Source organism: Cynocephalus volans, chromosome 2, assembly GCF_027409185.1.
Source record: "Cynocephalus volans isolate mCynVol1 chromosome 2, mCynVol1.pri, whole genome shotgun sequence".
NCBI classification, from domain to species: Eukaryota; Metazoa; Chordata; class Mammalia; order Dermoptera; family Cynocephalidae; genus Cynocephalus; species Cynocephalus volans.
This window is the reverse complement of record NC_084461.1, coordinates 95,307,424-95,333,857: the sequence shown is the minus strand read 5'-3', so window position 1 is coordinate 95,333,857 and position 26,434 is coordinate 95,307,424. Positions and strand designations below refer to the sequence as shown.

At 35.4% G+C, this 26,434-nt stretch overlaps 1 protein-coding gene across 3 annotated transcripts in view; it reads right to left on the bottom strand.

Annotated features, from left to right (window-relative positions):
• FER (FER tyrosine kinase) overlaps positions 1-26,434 on the bottom strand; it is a 468,630-nt gene that overhangs the window by 143,332 nt on the left and 298,864 nt on the right. For all 3 annotated transcript variants that reach the window (XM_063085334.1, XM_063085333.1, XM_063085335.1), the window contains exon 13: positions 4,262-4,318. In XM_063085334.1, the coding sequence (XP_062941404.1) occupies positions 4,262-4,318 (57 nt within the window). The remainder of the gene's footprint in view (positions 1-4,261; positions 4,319-26,434) is intronic.

Sequence of the window (26,434 nt, the reverse complement as noted above, 5' to 3'; positions counted from 1 at the left end):
CTGCTAGCTATTGTGTTTTAGAGTTTTAGAGTTTTACTTTTAGAGTTCTAAGATAAATGTAACTCTGAACTTGTAAAATTTTTACAATATAAATTACTGGTTATTAATAATTTAGAATTGTTAAAATACTTTTAAATGCCTTTTTAAATGACAGAAGTCCTGTATTCACTTTTTACTATTAAGTCTAATATTCAGCTCTTAGATATTTATAAAATAGTGGTTGATCATGAAAAATAAACATACTTTGAATTCTCAACATAGTAAACATTCATCATAAATTACACAAAATGAGTTTCACACCTGTTATTCTCAAGGTTACCCCTTTTGATGTACATCATTCCCTTAATATCCTCTCCTCCCTTCCATATCCACCTTAAATTCCATGTCAATAATTATAAATACTTTACCATGTTGTCCTTGCTCCTCTCTTAATCTGTAGAACTCTTTTGGCAAATCCACAACCCTGATTAAATCCAAAACTCTGCCTACTCTGCAACTATGCAGCTAAATGTGGCTGAAGAAAACCTATGCTGACTGATTTAACTTTAAATTCATGAACACAAACCTTTAAGGGGCCCTTAATGCTGCTCCATAATCACATTACATTTCTCTAGACCATTCACACTCCCTTTCTTCTAGATGACTGTTTCCTCGTCTATTCTCTTCTCAAATCTCTCATCCTCATTCTTAGCTGATGATTTTGTGTCACACTTCATTGAAAAAATTGAAGCAATCTGTAGAGAACTTCTGGACTCTCAGCCCATTTACTCACCTACTAATCTTCCTTACTGTTATAAAAATGCAATGTTGTGTTTCTATTAAAGTCAATCCTCCATTGTGAACTAAATCTCATCTCCTCTTAACTACTCAAGGATGTTGTCACTCTAGCAATTCTCATCTTTCCTCAATCATGAATTTTTCACTAGGTCATATAACTACAAACCAGTTTGCTATTATTTCTCCCAGGTTACACAACAACAACAACAACACACAAATCATTCTCTTGAAACTACCACTTCATATCTCTGCTTCCTTTTGCAGCAAAACTTCAAAGAGTTACATCCTTGCTATCTAATTCCTCTCCTTCCATTTTCTTTTAAATCCATTCCAATCTGGCTTTCACCTAAAGTATTCCATGGAAACTGCTCAGCCACGTTACCAGTGACCTCCTCATTGCTTAGTTCTCAGTAATCATCTCCTTCGACCTCTCAGAAGTATTTGACACCACTGCTGACTCTTCCTTGGAATACTTTCTCCTCTCGACTTCCAAGGCATCATATCTCCTGCTTTTGTCCCTTCCTAATTGCTCTTTCCCAACCTCCTTAGGGGATTGCTTCCCCCCAGCCCCTTAATGTTGGAGTAACCAGGGCTCAGTCCTTGATCGCCTTCTCTTCTTTATCTAGACTCACTCCATTGTTGAACCCATCTAATCTTATGGTTTTAAATACCATCTATATACCAACAACTACCATATGTGTACTTTTGACTCGGATCTCTCTTCTAAACTCCAGACTTGACATCCAACTGTCTTCTATTATCTGCACTTGGAAATCTAACAGACTCAAATCCAAAACTGAACACCTAATCTTGTTCCCTGAAACCTGTTGCACTCATATCTTATGTCCCTCTTTCTCTCATGCTCCACACAGAGTCCATCACGATATTCAATTCATTCAACTTCAAAAATATATCTAGAACTCACCGTTTCTCACCACCTTCACTGCCACCATCCTGATCTAGCATCATCTTTTAGTCAGATAAATGCAACTACTTCCTAACATTCCAAATCGTCAGCCTATTTTCAGCATAACAGCCAGAGTGACCATTTTAAAAAGTAAGATCATGCCACTCTTCCACTCAAAATCGTCTAGCAACTCACCATCTCTTTCCTAATCAAAAGCCAAAGTCACTACAGTGGCTTACAAGGCAGTATGTGATCTACAGCCTCATCACTTCACTGACTTCCTCTCCTATCATAGTTCCCCTTGCTTACTCAGTTACAACCAAACTGTCTCCCTTGCTCCTCGAACAAATTTTGAATTGGCTGTTCAGAATTCTGCCTAGAACCTTCTTCCTTAGATGTCCACATAGCTAAATCCCTCTCCTCCTTCAAGTCTTTATTCAAAAGTAACCATTTTAATAAGAAATACCCAAACTTCCTACTAAAAATTGCAACTTTGAGTAACAGTACTCCCAAACCCTCTGTATTTTTCACAAGACTTAGCACCTTCTAACATTATCAGATTTACGTATTTATTATGCTTATTGTTTATCTGTTTTTCCCTGCTAGATGGAATATAAGCTCCATAAGGCAAAGGATTTCTGTCTGCTTGTTCACTTATGTATCCCAAGCGCCTAGAGGAGTTCCTGGCATGTAGTAGGCATTTAACAAATACTGGAGGAATGAATAAAATATTTACTGAATACCAACTATATATCATATATAGTCTACTAAGAATACAGTGCTGAAGTTAGAATTCCTACTGTTGTGTTACCTTATATTACTACTAAACTCCAAAGTCCATTAAGTATAGGAACCCTAAATAATTCCCTTTTAATTATTAATGCACTCTTAAGCAGTATACTTTAAATGTTTACTCAGAATAGGTGATAAAAAATATTAAATTTACAAGTCATTTTCTAGTACTCAAAAATATTAGATGAAAATAAGCTATGCAGTGTCTCAAAGTTGCAGTCTAATTAAAAATTATTAAATTTATTGAGATTTAAATGGTACTGCCTTGTCATTGAGAAAATAATTATTCTTTGAAATAGGGAGCTAAATTCCTCCCGATAAACCATACTTTACAGAGTAAACTAAATATAAAAATGGCTGAAATATTTCTCTTTAACTAAAAATATTTTTTCCTCAGTACTGAAATATCCGCCCTCTATATTATTTCTCTATTTCAGTAAGTGGTTGAGTTTTTACAACTTATCATTTAATTGCATTTTCATAGAAATTAATTTCTTTGTAATAATTTTTGACCCAATCACTGCTACTGCATTACTGACCCAGAGGAATATTTCCTTAAGAATGACTAGAGCATCACAGAGTAACTATACACATCAGCTATTGGTTACAGCCGAGGTTCTTTAGAATTTATTTACTAAATAAGTATTAGCAGCTGATAAAAATCTGCTTTCCAATAGCAATTTGATGCTTCCATTTGGAAAAGATATTTAAAAATATGTGATAAGAATCCTGAAAAGTAGATTATTTCAACAGGGATTCATTTTCTCAACATAAAAAAATAGGGAAAAAATAGTTAACTTGTCAAGTTTATATTTGCATCAACAAAGTAATGAATAATGATTTATTTCTTTATCTAAAATGCTGAGATTTAGTATTTAGTCTAGTACTGATCACTCATAAATATATGTAGGACAGCTTTCCCTAAATACCTGGATTTTATACTATTTTTCACATCATACCATGAAGCTAAATCAATTCAAACTTTCATTCAAAAACATCCCTAATTAAGTCATTGACAAAGAAGTTAATATTTACCCATTGGAGCTTAATTATAGATAAAACAATTAGTAAATTTTCAAATAGTCCATTTGATTAATTATCAAATGTCTCCCATTGTTGTTAGACACAACATACTTTAATAATGGTCTATAAAATGGAAGAAACTTCCAACTAGATTGAAAGAAGAGACTTTCATTATGTGAAAAGTGGTCCCCTCTGACTACTAATAGAGCTAGTTACAAAATGAATATTTATATTGAAACATATGTCTTGTCTACATTATTTTTAGATTGAAACACGTGTCTAATGTTGTTACATACTATAATTCCAAATACAATCCTGAAATCCGAAGGAGCAGTATTTCACTTTTTCTAAATTGTCACATACAACCTGAAACAAATGGAACAAGACTATTAGGTGTTTATTTAAATTTTTATTACCTAACAGTTTTGTTTTTTTCCCCAAATTTCAGCTCACCAGTTTTGGCTTCACTACACTGTAATAAAACTATTATGGGTTTTAGTCCTTTCAGGGGAAAACATACATTAAATAGTGTTATTTTTAAATGTCAACAATCATCCTTAAAACTTTCAAAGATGTTCACATATCTTTTTCAGTTAACATTACAGTATTTATAACAGATGTGGTGTTGTGTTCTAGGTTAATCTGCAATATGCCTTGCTGCATACTGGAATAGAAGAAAACTTCGAAGAAAATTTTTAAAATCTGCAGAATTCATAATCACTATAAAGACGTATGGTTATTTAGCTCAGTTGATCAACATACCTTGCCTAGTAATTCTCCCAATGTGACATCTTCATGACTGAGAATCCATTTCTTATCCTACAGCAAAAAAATAAGAAAGAACAGTTGTTTAGTCTAAGCAAGAGTACACTTCCTATAAGATACATTTGAGGCAGTGGGAAATAGACTTAAAGGGATATTTCATTCAGACCAACAGCACACTAAGAAGTTATAACCTCAGGACACAGTAAAGAAGATTTAAGAAATGTCACCACACAACAGGATATTAAAATCTACATTACAGCAAATTTCTACCAAAAATCTCAGCATTCAGAATGAAGGTATCCCTGTAACTAGAACATTGCATGTACTTTTCACCTACCATAAAGCTTAGGCTATGCTATTACTTGTCATTTCAAAAAAAGTTTTGTCATAAGTACATGAGGGAGTTTCACTTTGCAATTCAAAATTTCCTATTCTTACTTGATCTTAGAGAATTATTTTTCTATCAAAAGCATATTACTAAGAGCTAATTTTTCCACATATAAACAGGCCATGAGTTATAGCTCTCTGTGGCATTGTATGTAGTCCCGTATCTCTCCCAAGTAATTTCCCGTGATATAATAAAGCAACAAACATCAATTACAATATCACTAGGGTGCACAAGACCAGTGATGCAAACATGCCATTATAAAAGAGCATCCCATTATCTAATCTCCAGAACTGATTACTACTTAGGGAATATTTGATCATCTAAAATATCTCAGCTATTAAACCACACAATACCATAATGTTAGAAAGGTAAATAGATTTTTTATTTTTTTAAAGGAAGGAAGCAAGGAAAAAGGACGGAGGAGAGAGGAGAAAGAGAAAGAAGGGAGGAAGGGAAGGGGAAAAAAGGAGAGGATAGGAAGAAAGAAGAGGAGGAGGAAGAGGATACTGGAGTGATATTTATTTATGATTTATGTTTTTTAATGGAGTATAGTTTTCCACCATTACAAACACAGACTGAAACATAATTATGATCTGTAGTATGAGTTGTAACAAATAATCAAACATCTTGAAGTAAAAATCCACTCTAACTATGGTTTTAAAATGTCCTGGGCAGTCATTTGAAGTACTTTACTTTCTGAAACACCATGTGGGAAACACTTAACCATCACACTCTCATAGGTAGAAACACTGATTTTTAAAATGCAATAGTTTATACGTGTAGTCTTTCAAACTAAATATAAAGTTAAAGCTATAAAGATCCTGGAAGAAAACAGGAAATCATCTTCACAACCAAGCGAGTAAGCAAAGATTTCTTAGGCACAAAAAGGACTAACTATGAAAGAAAAAAAATAAAAATTGTACTTCATCAAAATTAAAAACACTTGTTCAACAAAAAGCATCATTTAAAAAATGAAAAGGCAAAGTACAATCTAGGAGGACATTTCTATAATATTTATATCTGATAAAGAATTTGTATGCAGAACATCTAGAGAACTCAAAAACAAAATAAAACAACCAAATTAAGAAATTGTATAAAAAGCTTGACAAAAAAAGACAGTCAGACAGCCAATAAGCACAAAGACACTTAACATCATTAGTCATCAGCAACATTCAAATATAAATCATAATAAGCTGGCACTTCACACCCATTAAAATACTAAAATTTAAAAGATTAGAAATACAATGAGATTGTGAGAATATGCAGCAGCTGGAGTCCTCATACACTGTAGGTGAGGATGCAAAATGGTACAACTATTTGGAAAACAATTTGTATGTTTCTTATGAAGTTAAACATATACTTACCTTATGACTTAGAAATTAGACTCCCAGGGAATAACCCAAGAGAAATGAAAACATATCCACAAAGAAGACCCACCAAAAAATGTGTAAAGTAGCTCTATTTATAGTAGCCAAAAACTAGAAATAATTCCAATGCCCATCAAAAGGAGAAATGATAAATTTTGGTATATTCAGACAATTAAATACTACTCATCAATAAAAAAGGAACTCACTATGGGTACACACAATAACAGAACATTTGCAAAATGTTTTGCTGAGCTTTACTATGCAGACATACTTTAAATCCATACATAATTATTCCATTTATATAAAATTCTAGAGAAGGACAATTAATCTATAATGCTAGAAATCAGAGTGGTTGCCTGGGGCAGGGGTTGGGAAAGACTGACTAAAAGGGAAAAGAAATTTTAAGGGGTTATGAAAATGTTCAGTTTCTTGATGTTTCATTGAACTACACATTTAAAACTTGTGTAAAATTTTATTGTACACAAATGATATATCCGTAAAGTGATTTTTTTAAATGAAAAATAAAAAAGCAATACCTTCCATTTATCTTATTTTATTTTCATTTATTTTGAATATTCATGAGATACAAAGCGGATTGTCCCCCTCTTGCCCATGATGTGGGGGCCAGATTCATATTGGGGACATACCCGTTACCAGAAATTGCTTTTGTACCCTTTGTCCCCTTCTAATTATCCCCCCTCCCCCCTCTCCCACTCCCCTCAAATTCAATTTGTACCACTGGGAATGTTCCCTCCCTCTCGGATCATGGGACTACTGTGGTCTTTCTTTCCTGCCTTCCTTTCTCTCTTAGCTCCCACATATGAGTGAACAAATGAGGTATTTATCCCTCTGTGCTTTGCTTGTTTCACTCAACGTAAGTTTCTCCAGGTTCATCCAAGTTGTTGCAAATGGGAGTATTTCATTCTTTTTATGGCACAGTAGTATTCCGTAGTGTATATATACCACAGTTTCATTATCCAATCATCTATTAATGGACATTTAGGTTGGTTCCATATCTTGGCTATTGTAAACAGAGCTGCAATAAATATGGGAGTGCAGGTATCTCTTCGACATCATGATTTCCATTCCTCTGGATATATACCTAGAAGAGGGATTGCTGGATCATATGGAAAATCTATCTGTAGTTGTTCAAGAAACCTCCAAATTGTTTTCCAAAGTGGTTGCACTAATTTACATTCCCACCAACAGTGCAGTAGTGTTCCCTTCTCTCCACACCTTCGCCAGCATTTGTTATTCATCGTCTTTTGATCATAGCCAGTCTAACTGGAGTAAGGTGAAATCTCAATGTCGTTTTAATTTGCATTTCCCTGATGACTAGTGATGTTGAGCATTTTTTCATGTATCTGTTGGCCATTTGTATGTCTTCCTTTGAAAAATGTCTATTATTCAGCTCCTTTGCCCATTTTTTAATTGGGTCTTTTTTTTTTTTACTGTATAGTTGGCTGAGCTCTATGTATATTCTGGATATTAGTCCCTTGTCAGATGAATAGTTGGCAAAAATTTTCTCCCACTCTGTAGGTTGTCTTTTCACTCTCTTGATTGTTTCTTTTGCTGTGCAGAAACTTTTTAATTTGATACAGTCGCATTTGTTTATTTTTTCTTTTGCTGCTTGTGCTTTTGGGCTCATGTTCATAAAGCCTGTGCACTGACCTAACTGCTGAAGTGTTTCACCTATATTTTCCCTTAGTAATTTTACAGTTTCAGGCCTTATACCTAGGTCTTTAATCCATTTTGAGTTGATTTTAGTATATGGTGAGAGATGCATATCTAGTTTCATTCTTCTGCATATGGATATCCAGTTTTCCCAGCACCACTTGTCGAAGAGGAAATCTTTTCCCCAATGTAGATTTTTGTTGCCTTTGTCTAATATCAGATGGCTATAAGCCTGAGGAGTGATTTCTGGGTTCTCTATTCTACTCCACTGGTCTGAATATCTATTTTTATACCAGTACCATGCTGTTTTGGTTACAACAGCTTTGTAGTATAATTTGAAGTCAGGCAGAGTTATGCCTCTGGCTTTGTTTTCTTTGCTCATGATTACTTTCGCTATTCAGGGTCTTTTGTCCTTCCATATGAAAGTTAAGATTGTTTTTTCCATTTCTGTGAAGAATGTCATTGGTATTTTGATGGGGATTGCATTGAATCTGTAGATCGCTTTGGGTAGTATAGACATTTTCACAATATTAATTCTCCCAATCCAAGAGCATGGAATATCTTTCCATCTTTTTGTGTCTTCTTTAATTTCTTTCAGAAGGGTTTGTAATTCTCATTGCAGAAATCTTTAACCTCCTTGGTTAAATTGATCCCTAGGTATCGTATTTTTTTGGTGACAACTGTAAATGGGCTTACTTTCTTTATTTCTCCTTCTGTTCATTATTTTAGTATATAAATGCTACTGATTTCTGGGCATTTGTTTTGTATCCTGCAACATTACTGAAGTTATTAACCAGCTCTAGGAGTTTTTTGATAGAGTCTTTAGGGTTTTTGTTTTTATATACTATCATGTCATCTGCATCTCCAATCTGGAACCCTTTCTTTCTTTCTCTTGCCTACTTGTTCTAGCTAGGACCTCCAGCATTATGTTGAACAGAAGTGGTGAGAGTATACATCCTTGTCCTGTTCCTCTCCTTAAGGGGAAGGCATTCAATTTTTCCCCATTCAGAATAATACTGTTGGTGGGCTTGTCATAAATGGCTTTTATTGTGTTAAGATATTTTCCTTCTATACCTAATTTGTTGAGAGTCTTTATCATGAAGGAATGTTGAATTTTGTCAAATACTTTTTCAGTATCTATTGAGATAATCATATGTCTTTGACCTTGAGCTTGTTGATGTGATGTATCACATTGATTGACTTTTGTATGTTGAACCATCCTTGCATCCCTGGGATGAATCCCACTTGATCATAGTGTATAATTTTTTTAATATGTTGCTGTATTCTAATTGCTAATATTTTGTTGAGGATTTTAGCATATAGGTTCATCAAGGATATCGGCCTGTAATTTTCTTTTTTGTTGTGTCTTTATCTGGATTTGGTATCAGAGTTATGTTGGCCTAGTAGAATGAGTTTGGGAGAGTAGAGTCTGTTTCAATTGTCTAGAACAGTTTCATGAGAATTAGTATTAACTCCTCTTTAAAAGTCTGATAGAATTCACCTGTAAAGCCATCCAGACCCAGAAGTTTCTTAGTTGGAAGACTGTGTCCACTTCGATCTCTTTGCTTGTTATTGGTTTGTTCAGGTTCTCTCTCTCTTCTTGGTTCAGCCTTGGCAATTTATACGTGTCTAGGAACTTATCCACATCTTCCAGATTTTCGAATTTGTTGTCATACAGTTGTTTATAATAGTCTCTAATGATTCAATGTATTTCTGTGGTGTCAGTTGTAATGTCTCCCTTTTCATTTCTGATTTTTGTTATTTGGGTCTTTTTTTTAGTTAATCTAGCTAATGGTGTGCCTATTTTGTTAATTTTCTCAAAAAAACCCAACTTTTAGTTTTGTTAATCTTTTCTATTGTTTTTTGGGTCTCTATTTTTATTTACTTCTGCTCTGATCTTAATTATTTCTTTCTGTCTACTGCCTTTAAGTCTGGATTGTTGTTGTTTTTCAAGTTCTTTGAGGCATAGTGTTAGGTCGTTTATTTGCAGTCTTTCCGTTTTTTTGATATAAGCATTTACTGCAATAAATTTCCCTCTTAATACTGCTATTGCAGCATCCCACAAGTTTTAGTATGATGTATCTTTATTTTCATTAGTTTCTAGGAATTTTTTGACTTCCTGTTTAATTTCTTCTTGGGCCCATAGGTCATTCAGGAGCCTATTATTTATTTTCCATGTATTTGTATATCTTCCAGCGATTTGCTTATTGTTTATCTCCAGTTTTAGTCCATTGTGGTCTGAAAAGATTGCTGGAATGATTTCATGAGGGATCCACCCCCATGACTCAATCAGTTTCCAACACTGCCACATTGGGGATCAAATTTCCACATGAGTTTTGGAGGGGACAACACATCCAAACTCCATCAGTAGGTGTCTAGAAACTTATCCATATCTTCCAGATTTTCATATTTGTTGTCATACAGTTGTTTATAATAGTCTCTAATGATTCTTTGTATTTCTGTGGTATCAGTTGTAATGTCTCCCTTTTCATTTCTGATTTTTGTTATTTTGGTCTTCTCTCTCTCTCTTTTTTTTTTTTTTTTTCATTAACCTAGCTAATGTTTTGTCTATTTTATTTATCTTCTCGAAAAAACAGCTTTTTGTTTTGTTGATCTTTTCTATTGCTTTTTGGGTCTCTATTTCATTTAGTTCTGCTCTGATCTTAATTATTTCTTTCCATCTACTACCTTTAGGTTTGGATTGTTGTTTTTCAAGTTCTTTGAAGCATAATGTTAGCTCAATTTATTTGAATTCTTTCCGTTCTTTTGATGTAAGCATTTATTGCAATTAATTTGCCTCTTAGTACTGCTTTTGCAGTATCCCACAGGTTTTGGTATGATTTATTTCTATTTTCATTAGTTTCTAGAAATTTTTTGATTTCCTGTTTAATTTCTTCTTGGACCCATAGGTCATTCAGGGGCCTATTGTTTAGGTTCCATGTATTTGTATAGTTTCCAGAGTTTCTCTTATTATTAATTTCTAATTTTAGTCCATTGTGGTCTGAGAAGATACTTGGAATGATTTCAATTTTTTAAAATTTGCTGAGACTAGATTTGTGACCTAATATGTGGTCTATCCTGGAGAATGTACCATGAGATGATGAGAAGAAAGTGTATTCTTTAGCTGTTGGGTGAAATGTTCTGTATATATCTGCCAAGTCCAGTTGGCCTAGGGTGTAGATTAAATCCTGTGTCTCTTTGTTGACTTGTTCCCTGGAAGTCCTGTCCCATCCTGAGAGAGGGGTGTTCAGATCACCCACTATTAATGTATTAGGACCTATCTCCTTCTTTAGGTCTAAGAGGGTTTGCTTGATATATGTAGGTGCTCTGGTATTTGGTGCATATATGTTTATGATTGTTAGTCTTCTAGCTGGATAGTTCCCTTTATCATTATATAATGACCTTCATTGTCTTTTTTAATGTTTTTTGGTTTAAAGTCTATTTTGTCTGATATAAGAATAGCTACTCCTGCTCATTTTTGGTTTCCATTTGCATAGTATCTTTTTCCATCTCTTCACTTTTAGTCTATGAGTGGCTTTACAGGTGAGGTGGGTCTCTTGAAGACAGCATATACTTGGGTCTATCTTTTTAATCCAGTCAGTTAGTCTGTGTCTTTTGAATGGGGAGTTTACTCCATTCACATTTAGAGTAGTTATTGAGAAGTGTTGTTTAACTCCTGTCATTTAATTGCTATTTAGGGAGTTTAAATATCTTTTAGTCATTATTTTCCCCTTTACTTCTCTTCTTCAATGTGAGTTGGAGATTTAAGGCACAATGGTTTAGCTTCTTTCTCTTTTTTGCTGGCATTTTTGTTTCAACTGTGGGTTTTGCTCTTTCTTGTGTATTCATGATGATGGTCACCATTGTTCAGAATCCAGAAGAATGGCTCCCTTGAGAATTTCTTGCAGGGCTGGTTGAGTGGTGGTGAACTACCATAACTTTTGTTTGTCTGGGAAATATACTATTTCTCTCTCATTTCTGAAGGAGAGCCTTGCTGGGTAAAGAATTCCTGGCTGGCAGTTTTCTTCTTTTAGTATTTTGAATATATCATTCCACTTTCTTCTGGCTTGTAGGGTTTCGGTTGAGAAGTCTGCTGTTAGTTTGATGGGGGTTCCCCTATAAGTGACCTGATGCTTTTCTCTTGCTGCTTGTAGAATTCTTTGTCTTTGAGCTTTGTGAATTTAACTATGATATGTCTTGGGGAGGATATTTTTGGGTTGAATCTGTTTGGGGACCTTTGAGCTTCCTGGATCTGAAGGTCTGTATCTCGCCCTATACCTGGGAAGTTTTCTGTTACTATTTCCTTGAGTAGGTTTTTGATACCTTTTCCCTTCTCCTGCCCTTCAGGAATACCCACAATTCAGATGTTAGAGTGCTTGAGATTGTCTGCTCTCTCTCTTAGGTTTTCCTCATTATTTTAAATTCTTTTTTCCTTTTTTTCGGCTGAGTTATTTCAAAAAGTACATCTTCAAGCTCTGAAATTCTTTCTTCTGCTTGCTCTACCCTGCTGCTCAAGTTCTCAGTCATGTTTTTTACTTTGTTGAGTGAGTCTTTCATTTTTAGAAGTTCTGCTACACTCTTTTTTATGGTATTAATTTCTTTGTAGATTTCCTCCTTCATATGCTGGATGTTTTTTCTTGTTTCATTGTGTTCCCTAATTGAGTCTTCCTTTATTTCTTCACGTTTTCTTAAGATCATTACTCGAAATTCTTTTTCAGACATTTCAAGGATTTCCTGTTCCATGGAATATGACTTTGGAGCATTACTGTATCCTTTCAGTGGTGTCATTTCTTCTTTATTGTTTGTACTTCTAGTGTTTTTTCACTGATACTTTGTCATTTGGTAGGGGGTTTGCTTCTTCTATTACACTGAGGTTGGCTGTGGAGTGCCTTTGGTTGCTCCTGCGGGGGGTGAACTGTCTTGCTTGACAGTAGGTGTGGTGGTGGTTGTGTTGAACCAACTTGGTTGGTCTGAGGTGAGATGAGGGGCCATGTGGAGCTACGTGGTTCTGCTGGCTGGCTGGTGCTGGCTGGCTTACCTGCGCAGTGCCAGTTAGGGGCAGCGGGGCGGGGCCTGGAGCTCGCCCCTGCCTGGGTCCAAGGCCACGAGGTGGGGTGGGGGGGCTTGTTAAGCTGCACAGTTACATCGGCTGGCTGGTGGGTGCCAGTGGGGTCACCTGTGCGGTGCCGGTTCGGGGCGGCAGGGCAGGGCGGGGCCTGGAGCTCCCCCTCACCTGGGTCCAAGGCAGTGGGGTGAGGGGCCACGTGGAGCTGTGCGGTTCCACTGGCTGGCTGGTAGGTGCCGGCGGGCTCACCTGTGTGGTGCCGGTTCAGGGTGGCGGGGCCAGTACCTTCATTTAAATAGCACTTTTGGGGTTAATCCCACCCCTCCATACATATATTATCAAAAGCTATTCTTCAAAGAATTTAGTCTGGCAGGCAGGAGAGTTACTAAAGTTGCAAAATGGATTTTTTGAGAGTTTTTCCACTTTAGACAATGGTAAACTATGTGATCCAGATCAACCCTCCCACTGTAAACCACTGAAAAAGCAGGATAAACTGTATAAAATAAACAAAGAAAACCCTATAAAACAGTTTGAAGGCACTGAAGAGCTACTGAAATACCGAAGAACTGAGAGGCTAAGTTTAGGTTAAGAAAAGAAGCCAAGTTAAGGATTTATAGGCTACTTTTACCCTTAAGTGTATATGCTGATTGTGAAAGCAGCAGCCAATAGGCAAAAAATAAATGAAGGAAGGAAAAGAATAGAATTCAGGAACTTCCAAAGGCAAAAGGCCCTGATAAAACACCCCAGGTTTTTCATTATAACCCCAAAAATACCACACTATGGTAGAAAAGGTAACCTGGAAATGGAAGTAACTAAGCCTATCTTCTAATCATCTCCATCACAGATCGAACTAAATTAGGGATTGGCAAAGTAAGCCTTTGGGCCAAATTGGCACTGCCTGTCATGGCCAGCATGGTTTTTGCATTTTTAATAGTTGGGGGAAAAAATGAAATAGTAGTTTGTGACACATGAAAATCATATGAAATTCAAATTTGAGGGTCCACAGATAACAGATCTATACATCAACAGAAACTATCCCATCTAAGCTACAGAGAGAAAAAAGAGTGAAAAGAAATGAACAGTTTCAAGGACCTATGGGAAAATAACAAGAGGTCTAACATTCGTATCATCACATTTACAAAAGGGAAGGTGAAGGAGTGCAGTGTAAGAAAAAATATTTTTATAAAATACTGGCCCAAACTCCCTAAGTTTGGTTAAAAACATGCACTTACAAATGGAAGAAACTCAACCAACTCCAAAAGGTATTTACAGGGGAACAACTGGAATGATAGAGACTTATCAGTAACCATGGAGGCAGAAAGAAATGGAACAGTACTTTTAAAATACTGAAAGAAACGACTGTCAACCCAGATTTCTATATCCAGAAAAAGAAGGTGGAATAAAGACATTCTCAGATGAAGGAAAATTTGTTGCCAGTAGACTTACTCTAAAATAATTGCTTAAGGAAGTTCTTTAGCCAGAAGGGAAATGATACCAGAAGGAAACCTGGAATACAAGGAATAAAGAAAGAACAACAAAAATGGTAAATAACTGAATATAGTAGACTTTTCTTCTCTTGAGTTTTTAAAAATATGCTTGACAGGTTGAAAGGAGAAGTTATAACATTGTCTGATAGGTTTTTCAACTGATGTAGATGCAATGCATAAGAAAGGACAACAAAGAGGGGAAGGTACACAGATCTCCACAGTGGTAAAGTTTCTACATTCCACTTGCAGAGGTATAATATTGATTCTTAGTAAACTGTGAAAAGCTAAATATGTATATGATAAATCCTAGAGCAACTGCTAAAAGAAAAACAAAGCTCTATAATCAAAAATATAAGAGAAAGAAATGTAATAGAATTAAAAAGGTTCATATAACCATAAAGAGGGTAAAAAAGGGGAAATAAAAAACAAAGAGAGCAAACAGAAAACAACAAAATGGTATCCCTAAATCCAAACATACTAATAATTATATGTAAATTGTCTACAATTTAAAGGCATTTAAAAGGCAGAGATTGTAATAAAGTACTTAAAAATGAATCAACTATATGCTGTCTATAGAAACAACTACAATAATAGAGGTATTCTAAGTAAAAGGAAAGAAATATAAAATGCAAATATAATTCATAAGTTGGAACATCTGTAGTAATGTCAGATAAAAAAGAGTATAGAGCAAAGAAAATTATCCTGGATAAAGAGGAAAACTAATAAGGATTAAAGTGCGAATTCATCAACAAAATATAATAATCCTAAATGTCTATGCTTTCAACCACAGACATTTCAAAATGAAGGAAATATTTACAGAATTGCAAGGAGAAACAGAAAATTTCACAATTATAGTCAGAGACTTCAATGCCTCCCTCTCTGTTACCCATAGTAGTAGAGTGAAAAATCAGCAAGGATATAAAAGAACTGAATAATATCATCAACCAAAGAAATCAAATAAACATTTATAGAACACTTCATTCAACAAAAGCATAATAAACTCTCTTTTCACGTGCAAAAGGAAAATTCACAAATTAAACTATATCTTGGGTCATAAAACAAACCTTAACAAATTTAAAGGAAGTGAAGTTATACAAGATGTGTTCTCTGACAATAACAAAATTAAACTGGAAATCAACAACAAATCAATAACAAAGTTAACAGGAAAATTTCCAAATACTTGGAAATTAAACACACTACTGATTTTTGCATGTTGATTTTGTATCCTGTAACTTTATTGAATTTGTTTATCAGCTCTAGGAGTTTTTTGGTAGAGTCTTTAGGTTTTTCTCTATATAGTATCGTATCATCTGCAAACAGGGACAGTTTGATATAAATTCCAAAGAGATTTTTCAGATTGTTAAAACAATAGGAGTTTCTTAAGAGACAGCCCACTACCAATAGCATCTATAAAACCTTATCACACTCTTAGATGTACTTTAACCATTTGAAATACTTGTCTATCTATGCAAGGCATACCTCCCCTCTCAAGCTCCATCAATGTAGCCCTTTCCTGCTCTTGAGTGTACCCCTCTGACTCTACTAGAATAAAAGCACCAGAAAAACCTGGACTGGAAAGAATTAGAGCCCTATACCAACCTCCTTTCTTGACAGTTATCATCCCTCTGTCTATCCATCCCTCCCATCTACTTAGTCATCCACTCATTCCACAACCTTTATTAAACATTGCTACTTGTAGCAGATGAGAATTATGACTTTAGGTAACTGAAAAAAAAAAAAAATCGCTAAAACACCCAGTGATGAGAAACACTCTACTTTATCAACAAAAAAATTTCAGTTGAATTGGTCTCATTCTTACAAGGCTGTTGACTATTATTAACTTTTATTAATTGGTTCTAATACTGGGAACACAAAAAATGCATCTCTTCTTTAGTATGTTTAGTGTTGTTATAATAGAATACAGAGGCTGAGTAATTTACAAAGAAAAGAGGTTTATTTGGCTCATGATTTCAGGGTCTGGAAAGTTTAAGATTAGGCAGCTGCATCTGTTATGGGCCTCACGCTGCTTCAATTCAGGGTGGAAAAGTGGAACGGGAGCTGGCATGTGCAAAGATCACAGGGCAAGAAAGGCACGAGAGAAAACCAAGGAAGCGAGGCTCTTAACAAGCTGGTCTCATAGGAACTAGTCCATTCCCACTACAGGGAAAACTTCCTCACCCCCCGCAGGAGGACATTTATCTATTCCTAAGGGATCTGCCACTAGGACCCAAACACCTGCCACTAGGTCCCACCTCCCAACACTGCCACATTGGTGATCAAATTTCAGCACGTTTTGTTGGTGACAAACACATCCAAACCATGGTAACTACATAACAGCGTATCATGCTTGGAGCAAAAAACCACATCCTCCTGAAGGGTAGGTTTTCCAATGTAAATATCTAGCATTCCCACTATAATTTTTCATGCAAAGTAATTTTAAAACACTTCTTTTTCTTTATAGGCAACTTTGTTGAAGGCTGCCTTTCGATATATCTTGTTAGTGGTGTAAGTAGATGTTCCAGCTACTATAGAGCTAATATTTGACGGGGTTTTTTTTACATGTAAAATAGACCTTCTGTATGAAGGTTATTGGTCAAAATTGAAGGTCAAACATAAAATCCACATGATGTAGCAACCATACACCTGATATAACCCAGAAAATAACTAGGAGTCTTAAATTTTTCAAACATTCCTTCATAATAATAAACAAAACCATGGGTAATCTTTGTGAATATAACAGCATAATAATGATCTTTAGAGACTTAGGACAGATAATAAGCAGAAACCACATAATTATTACTTTAATATGTTTTTGTATTTCATCTTTAAAAAAATCAATTCATTGCATTACAAATGGGTATAAGAGATGAAAACAAACATGTAAAAGTGATTTTTTCCCTGTATATCTCTAATTATTCTAGAGTTATTTACACTTTTGCAGCATCAAATATTTGTATCAAAAATTCCTGACACTGGAGAGTAAAAATATTTCTAAATTTTGTAGGTAAATAATCCTATTACTGGATATTCAATGTTTCATGGACTACCCACTTTTCACACCCTTGACAAGAAAGTAAATAAATTGACTAAATTGACTAAAACAACAACTAAATTGAGGTAATTGATGATTATGTCATGACCTATGATGGTATTAATAAAAGTGCAAGGAACAGAATTATTTTGGAGATATTCAGGAGATAGAATATGCACTCCGGTAATTATTGGAAGATGTGAGCTGAAGATAAAGATTTTGGTAGCCTTATAAACCCAAGAAATCACAGTGTACTTTCTAATGGCCTCTCTAAGTAAGCAACATTTATTTTTGTTAGCTGATTTGCAAGTGAGATTGAGAAGTAGAAGGAGTGGATGAGAAGAACTCGTTGCTCTTCTGGGGAATTGGCTGAGGCTGCTGAATCTGGTTCTAATAACTTGTGGATATGAAGGAACTTCTGTCCTGGCTTAGTTTGGGTTCTTCCAGAAGAGGGCTCGGACAAGAATTCAAATGCAAGTACAGATGCTCCCTGACTTATGATCAGGTAACGGGATTATGACACCATAAACCCATCATATGTTTAAAATTTCCTAAATTGAAAATGTACTTAATACACCTAACCTACTCAAGATCATAATTTAGCCTAGCCTACCTTAAACATGTTTGGAACACTTAACATTAGCCTATAGTTGGACAAAATCATCTAACAAAAATCCTATTTTATAATTAAGTGTTGAGTATCTCATGTAATGTATTGAATACTACATGGAAAGTGAAAGAAAGAATGGTTGTATGGGTATTCAAAATATAGTTTCCACTGAATCAGCTTATCACACCATCATAAAGTCAAAAAATTCTAAGACAAGCCATTATAACTCAGGGACCATCTGTACTTAACGTGAGAAGTACAGGGAACAGAAGAAAGTAGGGAAATAATACAGGGAGGTGGGGACAGCCAATAAAAGGTAAGCTATTAAACCACACCTGAGTGGGACAAACTCTGGAAAACGAGATCAGACATATGGCCCAGAATTAGACCACCCAAAGTGTATATATTTGCAAACTCCTCAGTATCATTGACTGAGGGCTGCAGAAGGGATTTAATCCCTGGCAATTCTTGTGGCAGACATGGGCAGAAGAGCCTTCTGAGGACCTAGTAAAAAGGTCAAAGGTGAACATACTTGTAACTGAAAGTTGGCCTGAGTATGTACACCGACAGGTCTGAACGATATCAGCAGGGGACTAACATCTGCTACAGACCCTTTTATCATTGATGTATCCTGATTTTCCTGAAGACTCAAAATCCCAATGGATCCCTCTTCTCCAGACCTTCCTGTCCCTCTTGTCCTCCCCAACTCCTGTATTTACCAGAGTACAAATCTCTCTTCTTTCTACCTTTACTCCAAGCCTCCCACATACATATTTGGATGTAGAGTCCAAACTACCATTTAATAAAGGAATAAATTAGTTTAAATTTCAAAGGCCATGACTTTAAGAAAAGAAGCAATGGGCAATTCTAATTTAACAGTTAAATAAGCTAAATAATAATCACGTGAGCTAATTATTTAATTTACAGATATTAATGTTCATGTTTTTTAAAATCTTAGTTATATTTAGTGTGAGTTGTCTTTTGACTACCTCGTCCTGAACCTCTTATGTAATATTTTGTATTATTTGTCTATGCTTCCACTACTTCTAGTTATGAGATTTATGGCACATCAATATGCATCTGGAATTTACCCTCATTATTAATAGAGGTTCATCACCTTGACGAAGTAAGTACTCTAACGTGCTCTAGCAGCAACACTATTTTCATAATGCCCATATTCTTTACTAAACTCATTACAATCAGCATAAAGTGGCTTCCAAATTTCTTTCAAAAATCCATGAGAATGCACCTGATATCTACTGTATTTCTAAATAAATAAGCGAAGTCTTACCATGTGAAGTAAAAGTTACAATTATAAATAATGCTAGAAAACTATTTCAATATCTCATAAAAATCTTCCAATTTAACACTGATTATATATTTAGGACATTTAAAAGTTGCCTATAAAGTGAAATTTACCAAATTAAATGTTCTCATTAATTCCACTTTCTTAGAAATGATGGAATTTGGCCTCAAGATATAAATTATACTTATAAATGTCATAAATCTTTAAAAATCATATAATTTTAGGAAAAGTGATATTATATAAAAATATGAATAATTTTATTCAAAATAAGTGATAACAAATTAATTCAATTAGCCAGGGTTATTTTTCATGTATTACACAAGAATTTCAAAGCAAAAAAAATCAAAGTTACTACCTAAAGTGATCTACAGATTCAATGCAATCCCATCAAAATACCAATGAAATTCTTCACAGAACTAGAAAAAACAATCCTAACATTTGTATGGAACAACAAAAGACCTTGAATAGCCAAAGCAATTCTGAGCAAAAATAAAGCTAGAGGCATTACACTACCCAACATCAAATTATATTACAAAGCTATTATAACCCAAACAGCATGGTACTGGCATAAAAACAGACACTCAGATCAATGGAACAGAATAGAAAACTCGGGAGTCAGCCCACATACTTACAGTCAACTGATCTTTGACAAAGGCAACAAGAAAATACACTGGGGAAAAGACTGCCTCTTCAATAAATGATGTTAGAAAAACTGGACATCCATATGCAGAAGACTAAAACTGGACCTGTACCTTTCATCATATTCCAAAATCAACTCAAAATGGAGTAAACACTTAAATATAAGACCTGAAACTACAAAATTACTAAAAGAAAACTTAAGGGAAACACTCCAGGAAGTAGGACTGGGCAAAGACTATGAATAAGACCCCAAAAGCACAAGTAACAAAAGAAAAAATAAATGAATGAGATTATATCAAACTAAAAAGCTTCTGTACAGGAAAGGAAACAATCAACACAGTGGAAAGACAACCTATGGAATGGGAGAAAATATTTGCAAACTATACATCTGACAAGGGATTAATATCCAGAATATATAAAGAACTCAAACTACACAATAGAAAAACAAATAATTCAATTAAAAAATTGGCAAAGGAGGTGAATAGACATTTTTTCAAAGGAAGACATACAAATGGCCAATAGGCACATGAAAAAACGCTCAACATGACTAATCAGAGAAATGCAAATCAAAACTACACTGAGATATCATCATACCCCAGTCAGACTGGCCATTATTAAAAAGACCAAGAACAATAAATGCTGGCAAGGATGTTGAGAAAGGGGAAACCTCTTACACTGTTGCTAGGACTGTAAATTAGTGCAGCCATTATGGAAAACAGTACGGAAATTTTTCAAACAACTACAGATAGAACTATCAAATAATCCGACAATCCCGCTACTGGGTATATATCCAAAGGAATGGAAATCATCATGTTGAAGGGACACCTGCACTCCCATGTTCATTGCAGCTCTATTTACAATAGCAAAACTATGGAACCAACCTAAATGTCCATTGATGGATGACTGGATAAGGCAAATGTGGTATATATACACAATATCATCCATAAAAATGGATGAAATTCTGACATTTGCAGCAACATGGATGAGCTTGGAGAAATTACGTTAAGTAAAATAGGCTAGACACAGAAAAAGAAATACCACATCCTCACCCATAAGTGGGTGGAAAAGAAGGAAAGAAAGAAGGAAGGGAAGATAGGAAAATGGGAAGAAGGGAAGAAGGGAAAGACCCCACTAATATGCTGAGCTTTCAAAAGGAGAGAAAAAAACCTAGGGATACTAGAAATGGGGGGGTTGGAGTGATTAGTTGAATATGAGGCATGAAGAATAATTACGATTTGTAATAATGAATTAAATATATATACATACATATAAAATGAAAAATGAAAGTTTAAGGAAAGCAACATAGAGCATTAGAAGGTCCCTTAACAGTTAATCCAAACTTAGCACCATATTCTTTAGCAGAATACCATGAAAATTCTACTTGCTAATTAAAACCTCGTTCCTTATTCTTCAGAAAAACTCTTGGCTTTCAGAAATTACTATGAAAATAAGAAATCAGAAATAATTAGAAATAAATAAAAATAAATTAGAAATTAATAGTTAATATGAATAAAAGGTAAGAGGAGATATTGAGACATAAAGAAGCAGTATTGATTAAAATGTAAATTAAAGGGGAAAGTATTTCAACAATTGAGATTAAAATTTGTAACTAAGCAATCTGGTAATTTCCAAATTAGTTCCTTATATTAGAGTGAATTTTTACATATCAGTCTTTTTTACAGTAAAACACATAATTGAGTACTATCATGAAGAAAGCATATTTAACTTACAGAAATTATTTTAATAGGAATTTGAAAGTTTATTCAATAGATTCTTTATAGTTTACAATTTCAAACTTCTTCCATTCTAGCCCCAGAATTGCAAATAAAATTGATGAGATTCACCTTTTTTTTTTCTTTTTCTTTTCTGAAAAGGATGTACACAAGAACTGGTATGGCTAACTGGTAAACAGAAGACTGAAAACTAGAAATACATACCTGAAATACTGTTCAAACCCAGCCTGCTCCTACTATAGCAATAAGACAATGAAATGTAATTATATTTACTCTTTTATAAGGAAGTAAGACTCTTAAACAGAACAGTCAAGAGGATGGATTCTGTATAGTCAAAGAAACTAAGAGGAAAAGATTTTTCTGGGACTCATTTTGAGGCACAATATAATATACAAGAAGGTACAAAGCAGTCTAGAACTTACCAGACTAGGCTGACTTACTACAAGATAGCCAAAACAGCAAAATAGCATGCTGGGCAAAGAATGGAAGCTGAGAAACAGTTCAGAGCCTACCTCCAAATACATCTTACTGCATGCGTGTGTGCATATGTGTACGTGTGCTGAATTGTGCTAGAAATTCAAATTTATGTGAATTCAAAGGTAAGTTAAACACGGTTCCTATTTTCAAGGGCTTTAATATAATCATACTAACGAAAAGAAGCTAAGAGGGAATAACACAAAGTACAGACCTGAAACACTGACGGACCAAGTGGTCAATATTATCAAGACGGCTAAAACGGCTTCACGAAAGAGGTTGATACATTTCTAAAATTTCTCAGAATAACTTTCTCTTTACTTCCTAAAAGCTACTAAACTAAGAAAACTATAAAGTTCTTGCTGAGCTGGTCAGAAATACTACCTAATGTCTGTAGAAAGAAAACATTTATGTCACTTCCGGAAGACCTTGGAAGGAACAGGAAAGGGTAAACTGAAAGCTATTTTGGGTGCAAAAATGGGGCACAGGGAGTATGTGTACATGTACAGGGGTAGAGGACAGGGGTTGGGCAAGAGTACCCATGTTTCTTTTACCTATCTATGGTTGGTGACTATCATCATTCCACCAAGACCAGCTTTCTTCTCTCTAACGTCTCCTCAAACTAAAGTTTATTTTTTTATTTCATTCCCGAACTTTCTTCCAGTCTACCTTGCAACAGTCTCTCTGCCATAGGCCACAGAAGCCACTACTCCTTTAGGACTCAATGTAAATATACTGAAGGGGAAGAGGTGAGAGGGTGGGGAAAAATGCAAATCTTGAATTTTTAGAACTCTCGGTGCATAAGAACATATTCCATTAGACATTTGTAAAATGCTGGTTATGATCTATACATTGGATACATTATAGGTAATTTTAAGAACCCCAAAATCATTGCTAGTACTGCTTCTCTAGGAAAGTCCATCTCCAAACAAATGAGTTAAAGATAAACTTTTAGAGTACACCATGTTCAAATGTTATTTAAAATATCACGTGAGTAATGCAACATATGATAAAGGAGTTCAGAGGGGAAAAAAGCCATATTGAGCTAGAAAAGTTAGAAAAAGTCTCAAAGAAGAGGCGGTATTTGAGATAAGCCTTGAACATGGATATGATTTTTATATGCTAAAAGGAAAAATAACTTTAGCAGTGGCATAGAAAGAAGTGAATATCTTATAAGTAGAATGAATACACCAATATGGTGAAAGCACAGAGTTTGGGGTGTTTTTTTATTGAAACAATTGTAGGACACATAGCTGAAAAGCAATACCTGTATGCATTGCATGGTGATCAAATCAGGATAATTAACATACCCATCATTATAAAACATAATCATTCTTTGTGTCCATTAACTAATTTCATGCCAACCCCACTCCTCCTTTCCTACCTCTAGTAACCACAGTTCTGTTCTCTCCTGAAAGTTCAATGTGCTATTGTGATCTTTCCTTTCTTCCTTCCTTCTTCCCTTCCCTCTGTCTCTCTCTCTCCAGCTCTCCCCATCTCTCTGTCTCTCTCTCTCTTTCTTTGAAAGCAAAGACTTCTTAAAGTGGAGCAGTGTTGGGTAAATAACTAGAAATATACTTTCCAACAAGACCACGGAGAGCTTAGCCAAGCAAACAAGTATTCACTTAATCTTATAGACCAAAGATCACCAAACTCTTTATTGTGCAATCCTTTAATTTTTTTTTATAGTGAGCATTTGGTCTACTATACAAATATATAATGTATATTATCCAGCATCCTCAAAAAAAAATTAAAATGATGTGGTTGTTGGACAAATGGTATAAACACAATTCTCCTTGCTCCTTTCCACAGGACAGGATTACAACTATAAACCCTGCAAATAATGCCAGAGGCAACCAAAGAACTCTAAAAGGTGGTAAGAGGAAGGTGAACTGGTTTGGGACCCCAGTAATGAGAAAACAACATAGTGGCAGGATGTCTTATGTCCCCCTGACACAACAGAAGGCAGCATGACTCCCAACCTAGCAACAGAAGGCAACCCACGGAGGCCTATTCCTCCCCTAGATTAAATGGGAGTCTTTGACAACAGCAGATGAGCCCAGCACCACCTGCAAGGGGATTAATGGGAGTTCAGCTAATCAGCAGCCAGGGGAAGTGCACTCTTTCCCAGCTGGACCTGAGACTAGGCTGTTTCAGCAGGAAATATTGGGATGGCCCAGAAGCACCAGAAGCAGGAGGGACCCAGCCTAACAAGCAACCAAGCCAAAGAAGCCACTTTGTTCCTGCAGGCTTGATATCTCCCTCCTTCCCTAAGAAATACCAGGGCAGCTGGGCTATACTGGCAAAGGGAACACTGCCACAAAATGCAGCCTAGCCTGGGAAACCTCTTTGTCCCATGGACCTGAGACTCGTATGTCAGACACAACAGAGCAACTGAAGGGCATTGGTAAAGAGAATTCTACAACAAGGACCCAGTCCAGAAGTGCTCTCCATTCCCTACAGGCAGAGGAATTCGACCAAACAAGCACCTAACAATCTCATAGGCCTGAGACTCTCTACCCCCATAGTGAAAGATAAACCAGCAAAACAAAATAACTCCACGAAGGCTCTGAAAATTAAATTGTCATTGAAACTACAGCTCACTACAGCAGGCCAGGACCTGCATGCTAAACCTAAACAAGGTGGCTGCCAGCAAAAACAAAAGATTTAAACAGAACCCAGAGTCTCCTAATATAATAGATTAAATGTCCACGGCACAATAAAAAAATCATCCATTATATCAGGAGCCAAAGAAATCACAATGAATGAGAAAAGACAGTCAACTGACACCCTCACTAAGATGGATCAGATGTTGGAATTATCTGACAAGGATTTTAAAGCAGCCACAAAAATTCACAACAATCACTCACAAATTCTCTTAAAATTAAAACACACAGATTATCTCGGCCATAGAAATAGAAGTTGTAAAAAAGAACCAAATAAAATCATACAACTAAAAAATACAAAACGAAAATTCTGAAAACTCACTGAATAGGCTCCACAGTAAAGTGAAGATAACAGAGGACAGAATCACTGAACTTGAGGACAGATCAACAGAATTTATCCAATCTGAACAACAGAGAAAATACTCACAGATTGAAGCAAAAAATGAACACACCCTCAGGGAACTGTGGGGCGACAACAAAAGATCCAACATTTCTATCATCAGAGCTCCAGAAGGAAAAGAGTAGGGCTGAAAGTGTATTCAAACAAATAATGTTTGAAAAGTCCCAAATTTGGCAAAAGACACAAACTTACAAATTCGAGAAGCTCAAAGAACCTCAACTAAATAAATCCAAGCCAAGACACATCATAATCAAACTTCTGAAAATTAAAGACAAAGAAAGTCTTGAAAGCAGCCAGAGGAAATGACAGCATTATCTATGGGGGAAACACCAATTCAAATGATGACAGATTTCTCCTTTGAAACCATGGAGTTCAGAAGGAAGTGGCACAAAATTTTTAAGTGCTTAGTGAATTGTCAACTGCAAGTATTACATGTGGTAAAACTATCTTTCAAGAATAAAGGGAAAATAAAACATTTTCAGATGAAGGAAAACTAAAAGGATGTGAGCAAAAATCTAAACGGAGTTCTAATATCTTCTTCCCAGGCCCCAGTGAATTATTTTGTGTACCCTGGACACTCCAATGCAGCAGACACTGGAAACATAAGGTTAATTAGGATAGTATAGACATAATAAAAATGGTTTGTGGGACAATTCCACCTTTTTTAACTTTCGCAATAACTGAGTTTGAAGAAAGTGTTACCGCAGCAGGTCTATTTTATTCAGTTTCTGCTTATCTCTTTAGTCATGGTGATGACTTTTAGTAAAACTGAGAATTAAAATACTGGAATATTAAAAAATTACTGAGTAATGTTTGTCCACATTTTTGAAGTGGTAAGTCAAAATTAACAAAGTTGTCAGCATGTTTAAAGCAAATATGAAAATTCATGCTATGCAGCTGGTGCCTGGTTTGGGGTCCTCACATGGCTGTTCATGTAGCAGGTATATGATCAGCTCCTTGCAAGAACTTTGGACTCCAAGACTCAAATGGGATTTCCTGGACAATGACATTACACATGTCCCTGCACTTTGTACATAAAAAGACACACCCATACAATTCATGTATAAATAGGGCAAGAACGCCTGTGTTTGACCTAGCCTTTGCTGTTCCTGCATGAATCCTTTGCTGTAATAAATCTCAGTCTTGAGTATAATTTTATATTAAGTTATGTGAATCTTTCCAAGGAATCCAGTGAATGAGTGAGTAGCAGTGGAACTGTCAAGACACTAAGGGTGCTTTGAGCTTCTGAGAGATAGGTTACTCTGGCAGCAAATGGCAGAAACAAGTGTTTGAACCCACATCTGTCTGACTCCAAAGCTTGTGTCCTTTC